This window comes from Emys orbicularis, chromosome 4 (assembly GCF_028017835.1).
Source record: "Emys orbicularis isolate rEmyOrb1 chromosome 4, rEmyOrb1.hap1, whole genome shotgun sequence".
Taxonomy (NCBI): Eukaryota; Metazoa; Chordata; order Testudines; family Emydidae; genus Emys; species Emys orbicularis.
The window spans coordinates 43907629-43928431 of record NC_088686.1 but is presented as its reverse complement, the minus strand read 5'-3'; the positions used below and the strand labels follow the sequence as shown (position 1 = coordinate 43928431).

At 50.7% G+C, this 20803-nt stretch overlaps 1 protein-coding gene across 1 annotated transcript; it reads left to right on the top strand.

Moving 5' to 3' along the window:
- The first annotated feature begins 384 nt into the window (after positions 1 to 384).
- On the top strand, positions 385 to 13640 carry JDP2 (Jun dimerization protein 2). The gene is made up of 3 exons (XM_065404035.1): positions 385 to 585; positions 7005 to 7109; positions 12485 to 13640. Exons 1-3 carry the CDS (start codon positions 385 to 387, stop codon positions 12668 to 12670), a joined length of 492 nt encoding a protein of 163 aa, XP_065260107.1. The 3' UTR covers positions 12671 to 13640.
- The last annotated feature ends 7163 nt before the right edge of the window (positions 13641 to 20803 follow it).

Here is a 20803-nt window from a genome sequence, read left to right as displayed (position 1 = left end):
GTTGGTGTTTGTGTGTGCTGGGAAGGGTGGGATGAGATGCAGTGCTTCTGCCACAGGCTCAAATTGCAGCGTCAGAGCAGAGAGCTGGGGGAATTGGCTCCTCATTGCTTTGAGGCAGTATATGTCTCTTCACCCCCTCAGTGGCACCAGAAAGATGTGGGTAGGGATCCTCATAACAGATTAGGTGAGTGGCCCTGGTACCTGTTGTTCCAGAGGTTTGGGAGTGAGGGCAGAAAGGGAGAGAGCTGCTGCTTCCCTTGGTTCATACCCTGTTGGGTTTTGGAGTAAGCTGTGCTTGCTCCCACTTGTGGGACTCCCTGGCTAAATCCCTGTAACAGCCTGTGTCTCGGTCTCTCCCTAGAGCAAGGAGCTGCTTGCCCTGCTATGATGCCAGGGCAGATTCCGGATCCATCCCTGACAGCTGGCGCTCTACCTGGGCTTGGCCCCTTGACAGGACTCCCGGGTACCACCCTGACGGTGGAAGAGCTGAAGTACGCTGACATCCGCAACATTGGGGCTATGATCTCACCACTGCATTTCTTGGAGGTCAAACTTGGGAAAAGACCCCAGCCTGTGAAAAGTGAGGTGAGTTCTGAGGGGAATTCCCCAAGCCCTGCTTGCCTCCAGGGGGCTGCTCTAAAGGCACTGTAGACCGATGTCCTCTCTATCCATGGGTAATAGCAGGACAAGCTTTCCCCTCTCATGCTACCTCCGCCTCTTCCCTCCCCCCCCCCCCCAATGCCCACCCCAGGACAATTCCATTTTGATAGGCTGTTCAGTCACTGGTCTGTCTGCCAGGATGGCCCCAAAAGTTTTTAATGAGCTAAGCATGCTGAAAACTGGACTGAGATGACCCTCCCCCCCCTTCATCTCCTGCCACTCTGGCCTGGGGTGGGTATGAACCACTGACCCAGAGCAAAAGGCTCCATATCCCAGTCCAGCCCTCATGATACATGAGTAAATTCAGACTCTGGCTCAGAGGAGAGAGGCCTCGGTCACCCACCCACTTTACAACTTGAGGAGCCAGTCAGGAACTGAAGCCATGTGGCCTTTTGTCTATCAAGCTGTTACGGTAAATCTTCTCATCTGCTGTGAGAATGAGCCTTTGGTCACATAAGGGTTGGCATTCGGGCTCCTTGCTCCCTGGATGGCTCCCTCCATGGCCTTAGGCACCTTTCTTAACCTCTTTGTGCCTCTGCTTTCTCATCTGTACAGTGGTGGTCATGCTGTACTCCTCTCCCTGGGCCAGCGGGGTTCTGTGCGACTACTCCATTAATGTCCATGACTCACTCAACAGCAGAGAGTCCTCTAGCCAGCTTTTGGATGCTCTTTGCATGTCTTGTTTACCGTGTCTGTGGTGGGAGTGGGGAGAGGAGATGCATTCTGTGCTGCTCTGCTCTAACATAGAGCAAGTACTGAAAGAGTTTCCTTAGAACTGTAAGTCAGCAAACATCATGCAACGAAAAAGGGGAAATCCAAATGGCACATGCCAGAATCCAGGTGCATTGCTGTAACATGTTCCTCAGCCGCACTAGTCCTAAAGGCAGCAAGTGGAGGATAGTAAATGAAGCTGTTCAAAGCAGAGGTTTTGCAGCTGCAGCCTGGGTAAGCCAAAACTGTGTATCCCAGGAGTGGCCAAAGAGCAGCCTACGCACTTGTTACAATGCAGTCCACAGCTGCCTTCATCTCTAGGAAGAAGAACAGGAGTACTTGTGGCACCTTAGAGACTAACAAATTTATTAGAGCCACAAGTACTCCTGTTCTTTTTGCGGATACAGACTAACACTGCTGCTACTCTGAAATTCATCTCTAGGGGAGGTGCAACTCAGACCCTACAGATATCAGCATGCCTGGCACTAGGATGAATAGACTGCTTCTTAAACCTTACTGAAAGGAGCAGCCCTACCTGGGGTGTGTGTCTGTACTTCTGGAAAGCTCAGCATGGAGGTGGGAAGGCACTTGAATTGGCTGCACAGGGGCGTTAGAAACAGTCACTGCTGGGCTCTGGAAATCTTCCCCTCCAAACCAGAGCAGGGATCTCCCCCGACTGAAGCCCTTCTCCTGAGGCCGCTATCTGTGGGGAAATTCATGTTAGTCGTAGTCTGCACTGTGAAGAAGGCAACTCCAGCCGCCTCCTGAATTGGAGGGAATGGGAGGACCTTAAGCATGAAATAAAACCCTTCAGCCTCTCTCCCCACAGGGAATCTCTTCTCCTCTCTTCTTCTCACCTCTCCCCGCCCCGCCCACTGTGTCTTGTTTAACCCTTTAGCTACTTAAATTCTTTCCTGTATGATAACCCAATGCCCCCTCTAGAGCCTCCTATATATAGATTTCACTGAGCTTTAGAAACATGAATTAAGTCTCGACCCCTGGCAGAGAAGGCCAGTGCCAGTATCCCCATTTTATTAATGGGAAAACACGAGGCGCCCTCCTTTGTCAGGCCGTGGCACAAGAAGTGGGCCTGCCTCAGTATCCCCTTGGAATCCACCCATGCAAAGGAATAGTGTCTCTGCAGCACATTGAAATCCTTTTAGTTATGTAAAATGCCACAGTCTGCAGATCCCTCATAGTAAAAACAGCTCCTCTCAAACCCCTCAAGGGTTACTCACAGCACCTCTTCAGTCCCATTCCCACATCACTCACCCTGACACAAGTCATTAACTGCTCTGTCCCAGCTCCTGTGGCCCGTTTGAGGTCCTCACTCTCCAGGCCTCCTACCTTAGCATCCCAAGACCCACATTTCTCCCACAAGCCTTCTCCTGGAGCCCCAAGACAGAATGCCGGTGGCATTCCGTGTAGCTACCCCTGCTCTGGGATCAACCTCCCCCTTGTTTTGGGCTCAGCTTCTCCTAACCAGGATAGTTCTTCCCCTTCTTCACAGAGGCCTCCACATGAGCTCTTCTCTAACTCAGCTGGGGTTCCCCAGCTCTGGCCAGTCCTCACAATCAACCTCTTGCTCTTGCCAATGGCTCTCTGTACTAACTTTGCTCTCCTCTCCTATTGCTGCTCTCTGGATCTCCCTTTCCTCTTCAGGAGTCCCACCTGCCCTTCTCTCAGTGCACTCAGGCCTCTTGCCCTTCTAGGGCCCCGGTGCCTTCTTTTAAGTCCAATTTGAGTCAGCTGACCAGTCATAGGTGCACTTTTTTCCCTGTTAAAAGGGCTAGTGTCACCCTATGATAGGCAGAAAGAGGGAAAGTGACTTGCCTGAGGCCACAGTATCTGTGAAGAAATCACAACGAGACCCCAGGAGTCCCAACTCCCACTCTCCTGTTGTCCCTGCTAAGCCACATGCCCAGAGCTTCTGTAACCTGTCTAGGAGATGTGACCCTTCTCTGTACTGTGTTCTCTGAACTGTTAGGATGGATGGGGTAGTTTCTGTTTGACTGATCAGTGAGATGAGGACAGGGGAAGGATCAATCACTCCCTTTTCTGTGCCTGAACTGGCCAGAGCAGACCACAAAAATGTGTCAATCAGCTGAGAATCACGGACAGCATGTATTGTCCCACCAATGGTATTGCTCCCTATTGCTGCCACAATTAACCATCTGCTTTGCAGCAAACATGGGGGAATGTTTTTGCATGTTAAAAAGCAAGTGGGCTGTGATGAGTGGGGAGTTGAGAGCACATGTCCTCTCTTCTCTGTGCTCTTTCATGCACTCAGCAGGCTGCTTTTAATAGCTCCTCTCGGCTCAAAGACTAACTCGGAGACAAATCAGTAGCTGGTGGAAGCTATGCTAATGAGAGTGGAATGGTGATTACACTGACCTCTAAAACGCTGCTTAATTTTGCACAGATTTGTTAGAGTTGCTTGTGCCCTTAACTCTGAAATTCTTACTCTTTCAAGAATCCAAAAGGAAGAATCTGGGGGCTACTTGAACTATTGGCCAAGTGAGGGGTCAAAAGCCTCTTTCCATTCACCTCCCTGCAAATGTTAGAAACACAGGAGTTTAACTGTGTATAGAAAGACTTGGCAACCTTATTTACATTAACGTGTACTGTGAGATCTAAATCTGTTCTCCTTGCCTGACACCTTACACTGTCACTTGCAGTTCTGCAAAGCGAGTGTAAAACATTCTGTCTGATTTGATGCCCCCTTTGCACAGGGGTGAATGACATGCAGAGCAGGGGAGAGTTGGCCCTTCTGTGGATATTTTAATGGAAAATGCTCTTATTGAAACTGGCCTTGTTCAATATTTTATTCCCAGACAAAATACTTCCCTAAACTGGAACTAGGAATGTAAGTGTATCAGTTATTTAAGGGGGGGGAGGGAAGCCTTGAAGAGAACTCTGTAACTGTCTGAAATGTTGGGAAGTCAATGGCTTGGTTACCCTTAAAACCCAAACATTAGAGATGCCCAGTGAATTTCATCCAGTCACCTTAACTCGGACCCATCCCTGTGACCATCCCGTCTCACGTGTGTGTCACATGGAGACATTTTGATTAAAGGGGTGTGGACTTTATAAAGTTGGCAACTTGTATAGTTTCCCTAGGTAGAAGACCAAGAGCCCTGGAACATGTGGGTTTGGTTTCATAGACATGTCTGTGGTACTCAGCTGGTTAACCCAACATTGCACTGCTGGTGGATAAACTACCAAACATTCCCTCTAGTTCATAAGAGGTTCCTAATCCTAGTCACAGTAGCTACATGTCACTGCTGAGCTTCATAGAACAACAATGTTTATAACACCCTGTACTTGGAGGGAATTGTCCTTAGTGTGGTCCATTTTGGCTTAGAGATGTACAAATCTGTCTTGTCAATGACTGCAGTTGGCTATAGAGAAGGCAGCAGTAGTTTGCTGAAGTGATGACAAGACGTGCCACTACAGCATTTAAACAGAAACCATGTGACTTGACCATGCACAAGTGAGAGGCAGTTTAATTTGATAACTTTTCAGAGTCCCTGATGTGATGGAGATGGGGAGTATATGTGGCTAAGAGCATGTCTACTCTGCAGTCATGGGGGTGATTGCAGCACATGTAGACCTACTTGAGCTAGGTTTGATCTACCTAGCTCAGGTACCAATACCAGTAAAGCCATGGCAGCATGGGCTTCAGCTTGGGCTATACAAGCCTGCCAAGGAGCATGGGTACTTACTTGGGTAGCTAGTCCCTGGTGCTGCGGCTTCACTGCTATTGGTACCCAAGCTAGGTAGATTAAAGCATAGCTTCTGTATGTTTACATGTGCTGCATTCACACCTCCAGCTGGAGTGTAGACCGATCTTAAGACTGGTTCCTGGTTTTCGTTGTGCTGCAGGCATTGACACAGAGGCAATTAAGGCTGCTTGAGTGACTTTCTCTTGCAGTTCCAGATTCCCTGATTTTATAGTGTAACCTGAATGTTGAATTTCCAGGCATTGTAAGGCTTGTAATTTTCTCAAAAGATACAATGTTTGCTTAAAGGTAAAAGGCCCACTTCCTCAAAAGGTATTTAGGCACCTGCTTCCATTTATTTCAATGGGAGTTAGGCAGCTAAATACCTTTGAGGATTTGAGTCAGCATCCTTAAGTAATAGATGAACTGTACCATAGCAAAGGGCTTGGGGTGGGTTTTTTGATGGGTTACTGCCCTAGGTTTTTGAAGTAATGCCCCTGATACTTTGATAGTGGCTTTCTGACTGTGTGATGTAGGGTTAACACAGCAAGTTTGAGTCAGTTAGCATAGAACAATGGAGTCATGAAGTAAAATGCAGAAACGTATGTCTTTGCTCAATGCTACAATGGGATCTGGGTATCTTGCTGCACCCTCCCTATACACCACACTCTGCACTAGGGCCTTTTATTACTCACTACGCTCCAAGCAGGACTGGCTCTAGGTTTTTTTTGCTGCCCCAAGCAAAAAAACAAAACAAAACAAAAAACACCCACCTCCGAGAGCGCAACTGCCGAAGTGCAAAAAAAAAGCCGGAATGCCACCCCTGGAATTGTGCCGCCCCAAGCACGTGCTTGGTTTGCTGGTGCCTAGAGCCGGTCCTGGCTCCAAGGAAACAGGTCTGAGCACTCTGAGCCCAGAATGCTGAACATATTGCATGAGCAGGAAATGAATGGAACCAATCAGGGAATGGCTCATTCAGGTCTTCAAGGCTCTCTTGGGCCTGGCTAGTTGTTTGATACTCCTGGAATGAGGGCACTCCCTTCAGCTGCCCCCAGCCCTTACTAACTGTCAGTGTAGACTTCACACATCTACAGCTGTAGACTGAACTGTCTCTTGCACTGAGATCCCTGCTTAGAACACTCTGATCTGATCAAGCCACCCATGTGCTTTGAACAGCCACTAAAGAAAATACTTTCCTTGCAATACTGTATCTGCCTGTTACAGTATCCGCTCAGGGTTAGTTAACATGAGATAGGGAAGAGAGTAGAAGTCTCTCCCATTTGCTGCCCCCCCCCCCACACCACACACGCGGTCACAGGGCTGCACTGGACTAATGCACAGACCTCAGCTCTGCAGTGTGGCTGGGCTGAGTGTAGCAGAGGAACTTGGCAGCATGAGGAGAGGCCCCCTCTCTGGGGGGCTGTTCTTGCTCTCAGCCATGGGAAGGTCAGTGTTGCTCCTAGCACATGAGACTACTACTATACTCCCACACGTCCGTGTTAGGGGCAGGGGAATCTCTGCTGTTGCACAAGACCCTTCTCTTACATGGATTACACATTTCTGTGGTGAAATTAGTTTGCCTCACTCTAGAGTCCACATTACAGAAACGGAGTAATTTGTCACAAGTGGGAGTGATCAGCAGTCTGAGCTCCAAAGAGCCCAGAACTGGACCTAGCAGGTGGAGTTGCAGGGCAGGACTGAGCTGCACTGATAACAGTGTGCGAGGCAGGGAAGGGGAGGACAGACCAAAATAGCCAGGGATACTGCAGATCGGGACTGAGGAGAATCAGCTGAGGTGTGGGGGAGGCTTGCACAGCCACTGCTGCCAGTGAGACCTGGCGAGGGGGCTATTGCCAGCTGCATCACTCCCCAGTCTGGCTGTTCTAACGCGGGGCCTGTGTCCTGTTCCAGCTGGATGAGGAAGAGGAGAGGAGGAAAAGGCGCCGTGAGAAAAACAAAGTAGCAGCAGCTCGATGTCGCAACAAGAAGAAGGAGAGGACAGAGTTCCTGCAGCGGGTGAGTGCCCCGTGCCCTTTCCCCAGCAGGCTTGGTATAGCCTCCCTCTCCAGCTATGCTTCACTGCAGTAGGCACCCCTCTGTCCTCTCCAAGTGGGGAGGACAAAGGTGGATTGTACACCCACTCCCAAGGCTATTAGTCTCTTCAGCAATTGACCAGAGGGGCTGTTCATTCTGCTGAATCTCACTTCTCGCCCAACTGTAAGGTTCAAAGAGTTCCCTCCTCCAGTCACCTCCTCTCCCTGCATCTGGGATCCCAGCAGCTGCCCACAGATCCTGAGGCCTGGTGCCTGGCAGATGCAATCTCTCATTTGGCAGTTGCATGGGAGGACATAAGGCCACTCTCCCATTTTTCCCCGGCTGGTCCTGCAGGGTAAATGGACCGTGACCTTATGTGTCTGTTACCAGCTAGAGCAGGTAGCTAGCTGAACCCACTCTTGCAGCATGGGGTGTGCTGGGGCAGGAAGGCATCTGACACATTTACCTCGGGTATGTGAGCTGAATTCCATGTCCTAGCACTGTGTGCAGCCCTGCACAGAGTGCATATCTCACCCAAATAACCACAAGGGGCCACAAGCCCAACCAGTGCAACACAAACAGGTGCCCAGAGGATACACAGTGAGTACCAGGATAGACTCTAGAGACTTGTCAGCCCCTGACATGCAGTAGTAGAATGCCCATGGGCTGGTCACTTCTCCCAAAGCCTGGAGATTCCTAGTCTGTACACTAAAGACACATGAAACTCTCTCCCAGAGTGATTCCCATACAGTACACACATATACTCTTCCTCCTATAGTGCATGGTGCCACCCCAAAGATATCTCTCTCTCACACACACACACACCATTGCACTCCCACCCCCTCAGCAGGGATGCACCCCACATTCCCACACAGTCATGTGCAGCGAGGGGCACCTCTTGGACATGGGGCTCTTGGACCCAAGAATCTTTTTAAAGCAAATTCTCTCAATAAGACAAGCCAGTAAAATATGAACCATAAAAAGATCAGAAATCCTTGTTGCTGCTTTTCTCCCTGAGAAGCTGGGTCTCCCTTAGTTACTGGTTCCTCTTTACTTCAGGGCAGAAAAATACTTCCAGTGCAAAACATCTTTTCTGTAGTATTCAGTTCAGTTTTATTAGATTGCATATGACGTGTCTTTTGTGAACATGAGAAAAACATACACAATCTAAAACAGCAACATCCCTATAATACATTCAAATGTCATTCAGAACTCTCTTCTTGGCATAGTGCTAAAAGGACAAAAATTGCCACTGATTTAATTACTACTGGGGATTGAGAAAATACTAAAAACCATTGTCCTTCGAGGTGGAGGTAAAGAATGTATTTATTTATTTTTAATAAAAAGAGGTATAATCCAGCGTGTTCTCAGAAGCTGGGATATTCTACAGGCCAGAAGATAATGAGGTAGATCTTCCAACACTCTAGATTTACATGGGCAAATCTGAAGATGTGAAGGAACTTTTTCCATATCTACCTTTAAGGGCAGCAGTTTAGGGTATGTCTACACTACGGGATTACTCCGAATTTACAGAATTTGATTTTTGGCAACCGATTGTATAAAGTCGAGTGCATGCGGCCACACTAAGCACATTAATTCGGTGGTGTGCGTCCATGTACCGAGGGTAGCGTCGACTTCTGGAGCGTTGCACTGTGGGTAGCTATCCCATAGCTATCCCATAGTTCCCGCAGTCTCCCCCGCCCATTGGAATTCTGGGTTGAGATCCCAATGCCTGATGGGGCCAAAAGTTTGTCGCGTTATGGGTAAATGTCGTCAATCAATCCTCCCTCCATGAAAGCAACGGCAGACAACCATTTCGTGCCCTTTTCCCTGGATTGCCCGGGCAGACGCCATAGCACGGCAACCATGGAGCCCGTTCAGCCTTTTTTCACTGTCACCGTATGTCTACTGGATGCTGCTGACAGACACAGTACTGCAGCGCTACACAGCAGCATCCCCTTGCCTTTGCAAGTTAGCAAAGACGGTTACCAGCCATACTAGACCGTCTGCTGCTGTCATGGGTGCTCCTGGACGGCCTCGGTGAGGTCGGTCGGGGGCACCTGGACAAAAATGGGAATGACTCCCCAGGTCATTCTCTTCAAGTTTTGTCTAATGGAGAGTCAGCCCTGCTTAGAATATCAGGCAAGCCTACTAAAGAACCAGAGAGACAAATGGCCGCTCCGGGTCAGAGCCCCAGACATCCCACAGAAATGATGAGCTGCATGCCATTCTAGGGGGTGCCCCTACAACAAGCCCACCCGTTGCTTCCCTCCTCCCCCACCCCTCCCGGGCTACCTTGGCAGTTATCCCCCCGTTTGTGTGATGAAGTAATAAAGAATGCATGAATCTGAAACAACACATACTTTATTGCCTCTGCAAGCAGAGATCAAAGGGGGGAGGGGAGGGTGGTTGGCTTATAGCGAAGTCAAGTGAACCACCATTCTGCACTTGCTTAGCCTATAGCTGAAAATGGGAATCTGTGATAAGCACTAGGATAGAAGCACAGGCAGGACTGAATCCCCATTTGTGTGTGGGCCTTTGGTTGACACTGGTAAAATACAAAATGTCCCAGGATATGTATGTTGGGGGACAGTTCTAAACGGCAGCTTTATTTTTATATTTGCAGCAAAAAGTATCTGATTGTGAGCCCTGGGAGCAAGGGGTAGGCTGGGGTAGGTGCGACCGTGCGGTGCTGCCGACTGGGAGAGCAGCCTGAGGCAGAAGCCTCCAGCTGGCATGATATTCCAGGCAGGACTGAATCTCCATTACACAAAACTTAAAGAAGAGAATGACCTGGAGTCATTCCCATTTTTGTCCATGTGCCCCTGACCGACCTCACCAAGGCCAGCCAGGAGCACCCATGTCTGCCCAGGTGCCCCCGACCAACCTCACCAAGGCCAGCCAGGAGCACCCACGGGACGACTATGATGGTTACCAGTCATACTGCACCGTCTGCCGTCCGCAAAGCAAGGCAAGGGGCTGCTGCTGTGTAGCGCTGCAGCACCGTGTCTGCCAGCAGCATCCAGTAGACCTACGGTGACAGTGAAAAAAGGCAAGAAACGATTTTTTTCCCTTTGCTTTCACGGGGGGGCGGGGGGGGTCTGACGACATATACCCTGAACCACCCGTGACAATGTTTTTGACCCTTCAGGCATTGGGAGCTCAACCGAGAATTCAAATGGTTTTCGGAGAGTGCGGGAACTGTGGGATAGCTACAGTTGTCAGTCGCCCCTCCCTCCGTGAGCGTCCATTTGATTCCTTGGCTTTCTGGTACGCTTGTCTCAGCTCCTTAAGTTTCACGCAGCACTGTGTTGAGTCCCTGTTGTGGCCTCTGTCCATCATGGCCTTGGAGATTTTTTTTCAAATGTTTTGGCATTTCGTCTTTTGGAACGGAGTTCTGATAGAACAGATTCATCTCCCCCTACAGAGATCAGATTCAGTATTTCCTGTTCGGTCCATGCTGGAGCTCTTTTTTTGATTCCGGGACTGCATGGTCACCTGTGCTGATCAGCGCTCCATGCTGGGCAAACAGGAAAGGAAATTCAAAAGTTCGCGGGGCTTTTCCTGTCTACCTGGCCAGTGCATCCAAGTTCAGATTGCTGTCCAGAGCGGTCACAATGGTGCACTGTGGGATAGCTCCCGGAGGCCAATACCATCGAATTGCAGCCACACTAACCCTAATTCGAAATGGCAATGTCGATTTCAGCGCTACTCCCCTCGTCGGGGAGGAGTACAGAAATCCATTTTAAGAGCCCTTTATGTTGAAGTAAATGGCTTCATTGTGTGGACGGGTGCAGGGTTAATTCGATTTAACGCTGCTAAATTCTAACTAAACTAATAGTTTAGACCAGGCCTATGGTTTGGAATCTTCGCCGAATATATGCCTTAAGTAAATGCAGATTTGACAACTTTTTCAAATATGATTCAAAACCATGGGCCATCTTCAGAGTAGAAAAATCAAATGACTGACTAACATAGAATCATGAATCATAGCCAGATCTTCTTGTTGAGGAATATCGATCACTCTGTGTGAGTAGTTGATTTAAAGATACTGACAATAAGCAAGTAGTAGAAAAACTCAACTTAGCTAAACTCAGTTGGAGGGTGTCACACCAGGAAAATAAGGAGTACACAGGTTGTTCCTCCATCTCCTGAAGGCAAAGACAGAGCGATCTATAATCTGGAAGAGTACAATTCTTAGACCAAAATTTAAGAAAAGCAGTACAAGCTCTGCTGCTTACAGAAAACACCCACCTCTGCATTTAAAAATGAGACAGGGAGAATTAAGTCTCCTCAAAGTTATTTTGAACTATCTCTAAGGCCAGAGTTGTCTGTAGAGACTGATGGGGACATGATTTCTGAGTAACTCAACTGCACAAATGAAGATCTGACATGATTTACACCTGTTAACGATCACAAAAGCATTGTTAGTTGTAGATTTAAGCCATTTCCCCCCAAGACGGGTGTATATACCCAGTAAAGGTGCCGATTAATCTTCATCCTACTGGAACACCAGTCTACTTCGCTTGGATCATTGGGCACTAACCAGGACAAAACATTTAGTAAATGTGCGGTAGGGAACAGTCTTGCTTTGGGTCCCAGGGAATGGCCAGGAGGGACAGTCCCATTTGATCCCAGCACTAGATTCTACTCACCAATAGGAATAAAGTCTGGCCAGTCACTGAAAGTTTTCTTGCGGCTCCCTGTGCTGCATGGCCATCAGTTTCACACGGGGGTGGTTTGCAAACAGACCTTCGTTTGGTCGAGGGCCAGGTGTGAAAGTAACTTAAAGGACTTACTGGTACGCCAGAGTTCTGAGCAGGGTGTGTGGCCTCAACCAGAAGAGGCGGGGCCTTTTAAAGGGCCTGGGTATTTAATCAAGATTTAAAGGCCTAGGGGCTCTGGCTGTGGCTGGGAGCCCTGGGCCTTTAAATCACCCCCGGAGCTACCAGCTGCAGAGGCGGCTGGGAGCTCAGGGGCGATTTAAAGGGCCCAGGGATCCGGCCACTGCTACCGCAGCGGAGCCCCTGGCCCTTTAAATCACCGCCAGAGCCCTGCTGCCGCTACCCCAGGGCTCTGGCAGCGGGGCTCGGGTGGAGATTTAAAGGGCCCGGGGCTCACCGGAACCCTGGGCCCTTTAAATCGCCAGCCTGGGGAAGCCGGTCCAGTCCGGCACAGCGTACTGGCCCGGACTGGCTTACTTTCACCTCTGTCGAGGGCAGTTTCTCTTTGTGTATTGTGCATGCAGGAGAGGGAGATTCAATGGTGGGCACTGGGTACCGTAGAGCAGGTTGTTCTTTCCCCCACACCTATGAGCTGACAGATTAAAGCTGTATCCGTGTCTCTGGCCCTGCTAGGAGTCCGAGCGTCTGGAGCTCATGAATGCCGAGCTGAAAGCCCAGATAGAGGAGCTGAAGCAGGAGAGGCAGCAGCTGATTCTAATGCTGAACAGACACCGTCCCACTTGCATTGTGCGGACAGACAGCATCAAGACACCGGAGAGTGAAGCCAACCCACTGCTTGAACAACTAGAGAAAAAGTGAAGGTGGCACTGGCCAGGACAAGGAGGAGACAACAAATTGGGGTCTCCAAAAAGTCGCCTATGTACTGTATGAAGAACTGTGCACCGAGGCCTTGTCCAGCCAGAACCCAGTGGGCTTTCTTGGGGATTACAGGCCAACCAAATAAGAGGAAGGAGAAGATCAGGAACCTGCCATTCATCCCACTCTGAGGCTGAAGCTGGGATGGGTCTAGCAGCTGTGGTGAGGGCAACCCCTTGCAATACCTCTTCATGGCCCTTCAGCCTGCTCATCAGCCCCAGGGATCAAGCAAGCAGCCCGTTTCAGGGCATCCTGAAGCTGGATCACGTTGAGATACGGGGAGGGGAAGTTGCAGCTTCTTCTCTTCCCACACCTACTGGTATGCACCTAGCTGGGAGTGGAGGCTTGACCCAGGAGAAATGAACATGTGTGGGAGATGGATGGCAGGCAAAGACATGCTGGCTATATCTCCCAGGACTGTCCTATCTCCGTCCCTCTGGATCCTGCCACTGCTCCTTGCGCACACTCCGGAATGGAATCCGAAACAAAGAATTGCAAACACTTGACACAAGCCCTGCCTTGCGGCTGGGCCTGTCCATGGCACTGTGGCGCAGGCGCCCCACAAGCACACTCAGTATAATGTTTACAGCCCAGCTGTCCCTGTCGGCCGTGCTTTTGAATGCACATTTTTACACTTTTTTATATTTTTTACAAAGTTTTTATACAGCTGTCTCTATATGGATTTATATAATCACTAGACGTGATCCCATAGAAATGTATGATATAATGGCCCGTTTGTTACAAATGCATATGCCACAGTTATCTCATTGTGTTACTTGTTAGGTGGTGTCTGGCTCCTTTCCCCTCGGCATGCTGGAAAAGGGGCCCATGCAGCCCTCCACACTGGCTCCGCTACCATCTCCATCCATGTACGTTTTTCGTAATATGCAGTCCTGTATCTCTCAGTAAATGTTACTTTGACTTATTCCCCCGCCTCCTTTGCTTTGTCTGGATTGTGTCCCAGTGCTCACTGGGCTGGGCACAGACTCTGGTCAGCCCTTTGCACCAGCGCAGCAACTGTCAGCTTCCCCCCCCATGCTGACTACAGTTCTGGCTGGCGGACACTGGCTGAGTGGGCTAGTTCCTGACCCATGACGATGGGTGTATGCGTTAGTAATGGTGGCATAGGCCTAAAAGTGGTTCACTCCTTGGCTGAGCAGGAGGCAAATGCCTAGATGTAAGGTGGTGTAACTCAGGCCCATGTACACGTGGGGTGTAACTTACCCCAGAGCCAGCAGGTGAGAGTTACAGAGGCCATCCCATTCTGAGCCCTCCTCTGAGTTGCTCCACTCCTGTCCCCGTCCTGTGAGGTGCACAGAAGCATTGGTGACCACCTTCGGGGAGGTGAAGTGGGCAAGCGTCATGTGCACATGGAAGAAGGTGATGTAAGACTTCTCTGATCCTGTTCCCAGGTCCCTAACATGCCTCTTCCTGCCAGCCATAGGATGAGCCCAAGCCCCTCTCTAGCCTCTGTACATGCTGCTGTGGAGGGTGAAGGGATAAAGGTCAAACCATGACTCCTCTATTTCCAGTGTGCAGGTGGGTGCCCCAGCTCAGGTCTTACTGGTATAAAAATTTCTGTAACAACAAGGCTAGTAACTCTGTCCACATGTGTTTGGGTCAGAGACTCCAATACAAGTGTCCTTTACAGCACACCATTGAGAAATGGGGCCCAAACCCAACACGTTGTCCCTGCTCCAAGCAGGGGTAGAACCGTTGGAAAAACATCTGCCCTTAGTCTACGCCAGTGCTCTAACACATCACGAACGTGAGTGGAGCTGCCTTGGTGCCAGATCTGTGAGGAGAGAATTGCTAGGAGTTCTGTGCAGATGCACTATTAGGGCTACCCTGGCTCCTAGCATCCATTCACCCTCCATTCTGGAGAGTTGAAGTGGGCAGAAGGGAAACAAGGCTGACTCAATCATCATTAAAGGGGGAAAGCCTTGTCTGAATGTGGCTGTGCAAAAAGTCAGTCCTGCCAGGGAGCACCCTCCGGCAGCAGGTCACAGCATGATAGGCACATCTGCCTCAGTTTCCCTCTTAGGTAACCCTAGGGCTCCAGGCCAGGCTCTCTTGCTTCAACAACACTCCTCCTAGGAGCCAGTTTGTTACAAAATATAGTGCAAGTGAACCCATAACAAAAGTCCCAAAACTGCATATTACCCCCACACCAGCCTCTCTGCGGGGAGTGCATCCTTACCATAATCCGGTGTTTCCTGCCACATCTAGGCTCCTTGCTGGTCCACTTCCATCCTTCTGCCAGGACAGTCACTCCAGCCCTTGCAGCTGGAGTGCAACACTGTTCTTCCCAGCAGGAACCTGCACAGACTTTCTGCTAGGAGGTGATCTTTACCAGGGAGCATCCCTCACTCCCCCTGATCCTCTCACTGTTCCCTTGGGTCTAGCTCTCCTGTGTGGAGACATTAGTGAGTAAGCCCATCCGCTGCTTCCCTGCCTTCAGCCCTCACCAGGGCCTTTGGCTTCAGCTCTGTGGTTTAGACCCAGCAAGTATCGCTCCTCCTGCCTTCAGCCCCTTGACCCGGGCTTGGGAAGTCAGACAGTAAAGCTGTCTTGCTGCTCTCCTGCCACCAGTCTCCCCCCAAAGAACCACTTTCTGCTTCCTTGCAGGATTTCTCCAGTCCCCAGTAGCTCTTCTCAGCTGCCCTTCTCCTGACTGAACCAGTCTGCTCTGACTCACTGGGACTCTCCCACTCACTGGTTCTCTTTTCCATCCGGTCTCTCCCAGCAGGTTCCCTCTGACCAGGCTGTTAAAAGTCCGGTTGGCAGCACAGCAGGGGGCCAGGGCTAAGGCAGGCTTTCTACCTGCCCTGGCTCCGCGCTGCTTTCGGAAGCAGCTGCCAGGTCCGTGCAGCTCCTAGGTGCTAGGGCAGCCAGGGACTGGGAGGCTCCGTGCGCTGCTCCTGCCCCGAGTACCAGCTCCGTAGCTCCTATTGGCAGGGAACCATGACTAACGGGAGCTGCGGGAGGCAGTACCTGCACGCATGAAGGCAGCACCCACTGTGCAGAGCCACTTGGCCATGCCTCTGCCTAGAGGCCACAGGGACCTGGTAGCCGCTTCCTCCGAGCTGCGGTAAGTGCCAGCAGGATGCCGCACACGCCCTGCGCCCCAAATCCCTGGCCCAGCCCAGAGTCCCCATCCGCATTCCAAACCCCTCATCCCCAGCCAGAGCCCTCACTGCACCCCAACCCCCTGCCACAGCCCAGAGCCCCCTCCTGCACCCCAACCCCCTCATCCGTGGCCCCATCCCAGAGCCCTCACCCCCCACTGCACCCCAACACCCTAGCCCAGCCCAGCCCATACCCCCCCCTGTACCCTACTCCACTGCCCCAGCTCGGTGAAAGTGAGTGAAGGTGGGGAATAGTGAGCAAGGGACGGAGGGGGGATGGAGCGAGTGGAGGGTGGGGCCTCAGAGAAGGGGTGGGGCATGGGTAGGGCCTCAGAGAAGGGGCAGGGGTGTTTGGTTTTGTGTGATTAGAAAATTGGTGACCCTATTCCTGCTTCTGGCTTGTCTCCCCATATCTGCACTCTCTGTCCCTTAGGCCCAATTCATCCAGGCATCCTCTCCCTGGGTCTCTTTCCTCCCTGCTTTAGGCCCAGCTGCCCTCTTTAAAGCCCTTTTATTTGATCAAATCAGAGTGTGCTCATAAGGCACAGATACACTGGCCCTGCTCCCTCTGAAACAGCCAGTGTCACCCTGTGACTGGCTGCATCTCTAGTTCATGCATGTAATTTCTCTATATCACCCTGCATCCCCCTTGGTGTTTGGTATCAGCCATAGCCCACTACCTCTCCACCCAGACTTTCTCCCTGGCTTGCCCTTCCCTCTCTTCAATCTTTCTGTTAGGGGCCTCCCAGAAATATTGCTCCTAGATCAATCACTTATCTAGCACCAAAGTGTGCCTGGTATTTTACAGATGAGCTCCTTGCCCTGAGAGGCTCACAAAGTAAAAAGCTACACATGCATGTGAGAGAGGATACAATATAAAATTAAAGTGACTGAGCAGTGTCATTCTCTCCACCATCCCCTTGCCAGCTCCCTCCCACCCCCAACGCACAACTCCCAGTGCATTGCCTTCTGCACAGGATCTGCTGTAGCAGAGCAGACCTGCTCCATCTTGTCCATTAACTTGCCTCTGGCAGTAGCCAACACTTGATGCTCCAGAGGAATGTGACCCCTTCTCTTCCCATAAGGCACTTGCTCATTGTGCTGCATCAAGGGGGTTGAGAACACTTTTTCCTGACTCCTAGGGGATCATGTTCTGGCCTATGGAACTGAGTCCCTCAGCAGAGCTTACATGCCTGCCTAGGTTATTGTAGTGAATCTGCAGCGTTCCTACCAGCATCCCCCGGCGTGAAGGGCCTGAAGTTTACATGTTATTGGACGGGGGAGTGGAGAGTCTGGCAGGTCTACTCTAACAACCATAGCTTTGCCATCAGCTGAAGGTGTTCCCTGCAGGCGTTAAGGTGGTTCAGGCTCAGGTTCCTTCTAGCTTCCTCATGGTGCTCAGACATCCTGGCCTCAGTAACCAGAAATGCCTTCTACTTGCACCACCTCCACCTGGCAGGAAGCTGCCCCTCTCCCAGTCTGATGCAGACCTGGGCCCACTGATCTATCTGACTCTCACTTCCACGTTTAGCTACTGCAACACACAATACCATGGACTGAAGGGGCGGACTATAAAGAAGCTCCAGATGTTACAATGTGCACCAGCCTGTATTCCATCCAGCAAGGGACACTGACAACACATCACCCCAGTGCTCTACAAACTGCACTGAATCCCTGGCCAGTACAAGACCCCAGTTATCTGAGAGGTCACCTCCCTTGCTGTGACCCTCTCCTACTCTGCCCTTTGCATTTTCAAGGTTTCTAGAGCTAACAATGCTAAAGGTGACACAGCTGCAGGGACTGGGCCTTCTTTGGCAAATTGCCATTGTGATGGGGCATCCACCCCACACAAGGCCTGAAGGGGTTAAAGTGGCCAGGTGGGCCAATTAACTGCCTAGGCTGCACCTGGAGGAGTCAGGGAACAAGGACTAATTAGAGAGGAGGCTCAGCTGGGCAGGAACAGGAGGGGCCTGTATAAAGCCCAGTAGCTAAGCATAGAAGAGGGCTGCAGTTATTCTCAGGGTGAGAAAAGGTAAGGTAGAAAGAAGCCCAGGGACACAGCAATACGGTTCAGGACTGTGTGGACCTTGATTTCTTGTTGTAGGCTCCTTGGGCTGGAACCAGTGTAGAGGGTAGGCCTGGGTCCCCCTACCAGTCACTGGGGAAGTGGCACCGTTAAGGGGCAGAGAAAGAGAAGACTGCCTCGGACAGCAGGCCTGGAGAGACTGAGATGTGGGTTTCCCCTTCCAGGGAAACTGCATACAGTGACCAAGCCACAAAGCAGGAGCAGCTGAGTCCTGGAAGAGAGAGAGGCTGAGAGTGACCGAGTTCAACTGCAGGAGGGGGTGTCGGCCTTGCAGAGCTAATCCTCAGATGTGGCCAGAAGGAGGTGCTCTAGCAGTGAGCAGAGCACCCTGTGACAGCCAGACAGCCGTGAAGCTTCCCTGTCACACAAGGCTATAAGGGCAACAGTGCTTACTACCTTTAGGCAAAAATATAAGACTCAGCCATTCCCATGTTAAAAAACCAATCATGCCACATGCAGCTGCCACTAGGCGAGAGGGGAGGACATAAACTTTGGACTGTTTATATGTTGCAATGCTCAGCCACCATGGCGTGGGGTGCCAATAAATGCCTACACAGACAGAGTGGCTATTCAGGACTGATCCATCAGCTCCTCCCTGAGTGGGCTGGCTGTGCAGGGGATTCTGGGTAAAGCCCATTCTTTCTAATTCACCTCAGGACATGGTCCCTTTGCTGCTCTTTAGTCAATGCCTAGTTGGCTGCAATTCAGCTTAGGTCATTTTGTCAGTCATACTTGGCTAGGTCTCAGCTACGAGCAAATGAGACTAATGAAGAGAGTTTGGGCTGTGTAGAAGAGTGAGTACAGGCACATCTGATCTGCAGAAAGTAGCGCACACAGCCAATCAGATCACACAAGGGAGGCAGGTGCAGCCCCAGAACAGGCCCCAGGCTCGTGTAACCTCCAGAAAAAGCCAGAGGTGACCACATAGTGAGAGGCTCATGGGGCCTGCCTCGATACCCAGGTAGTATAGCACATTTATTTCTGTAGCAGCTGAGTACGTGGTGTGGCTGGAAGATGGAGACTCGTTAGCCATCCACAGAGACTTGGTGTATGTAACAAGTGGAAAACCTAATGAATAGATGTAATCTAGGTAGAGGGGTGGGAGGAGGAGGAGGGTGGTGGTGGTCGGGGACTCCCTCCTCAGGGGGACTGAGTCATCTATCTGCCGCCCCGACCGGGAAAACCGAGAGGTCTGCTGCTTGCCAGGAGCTAGGATACACGATGTGACAGAGAGACTGCCGAGACTCATCAAGCCCTCGGATCGCTACCCCTTCCTGCTTCTCCATGTGGGCACCAATGATACTGCCAAGAATGACCTTGAGCGGATCACTGCAGACTACGTGGCTCTGGGAAGAAGGATAAAGGAGTTTGAGGCGCAAGTGGTGTTCTCGTCCATCCTCCCTGTGCAAGGAAAAGGCCTGGGTAGAGACCGTCGAATCGTGGAAGTCAATGAATGGCTACGCAGGTGGTGTCGGAGAGAAGGCTTTGGATTCTTCGACCATGGGATGGTGTTCCAAGAAGGAGGAGTGCTGGGCAGAGACGGGCTCCACCTAACGAAGAGAGGGAAGAGCATCTTCGCCAGCAGGCTGGCTAACCTAGTGAGGAGGGCTTTAAACTAGGTTCACCGGGGGAAGGAGACCAAAGCCCTGAGGTAAGTGGGGAAATGGGATCCTGGGAGGAAGCACAAGCAGGAGAGCGCAAGAGGGGAGGACTCCTGTCTCATGCTGAGAAAGAGGGACGATCGATGAGTTATCTTAAGTGCCTATACACAAATGCAAGAAGCCTGGGAAACAAGCAGGGAGAACTGGAAGTCCTGGCACAATCAGGGAACTATGATGCGATTGGAATAACAGAGACTTGGTGGGATAACTCACATGACTGGAGTACTGTCATGGATGGATATAAACTGTTCAGGAAGGACAGGCAGGGCAGAAAAGGTGGGGGAGTTGCGTTGTATGTAAGAGAGGAGTATGACTGCTCAGAGCTCCGATATGAAACTGCAGAAAAACCTGAGAGTCTCTGGATAAAGTTGAGAAGTGTGAGCAACAAGGGTGATGTCGTGGTTGGAGTCTGCTATAGACCACCAGACCAGGGGGATGAGGTGGATGAGGCTTTCTTCTGGCAACTAGCAGAAGTTGCTAGATCGCAGGCCCTGGTTCTCATGGGAGACTTTAATCACCCTGATATCTGCTGGGAGAGCAATACAGCGGTGCACAGACAATCCAGGAAGTTTTTGGAAAGTGTAGGGGACAATTTCCTGGTGCAAGTGCTGGAGGAACCAACTAGGGGCAGAGCTTTTCTTGACCTGCTGCTCACAAACAGGGAAGAATTAGTAGGGGAAGCAAAAGTGGATGGGAACCTGGGAGGCAGTGACCATGAGATGGTCGAGTTCAGGATCCTGACACAAGGAAGAAAGGAGAGCAGCAGAATACGGACCCTGGACTTCAGAAAAGCAGACTTTGACTCCCTCAGGGAACAGATGGGCAGGATCCCCTGGGAGAATAACATGAAGGGCAAAGGGGTCCAGGAGAGCTGGCTGTATTTTAAAGAATCCTTATTGCGGTTGCAGGAAAAAAACATCCCGATGTGTAGAAAGAATAGTAAATATGGCAGGCGACCAGCTTGGCTAAACAGTGAAATCCTTGCTGAACTTAAACGCAAAAAAGAAGCTTACAAGAAGTGGAAGATTGGACAAATGACCAGGGAGGAGTATAAAACTATTGCTCAGGCATGCAGGAATGAAATCAGGAAGGCCAAATCACACTTGGAGTTGCAGCTAGCAAGAGATGTTAAGAGTAACAAGAAAGGTTTCTTCAGGTATGTTAGCAACAAGAAGAAAGTCAAGGAAAGTGTGGGCCCCTT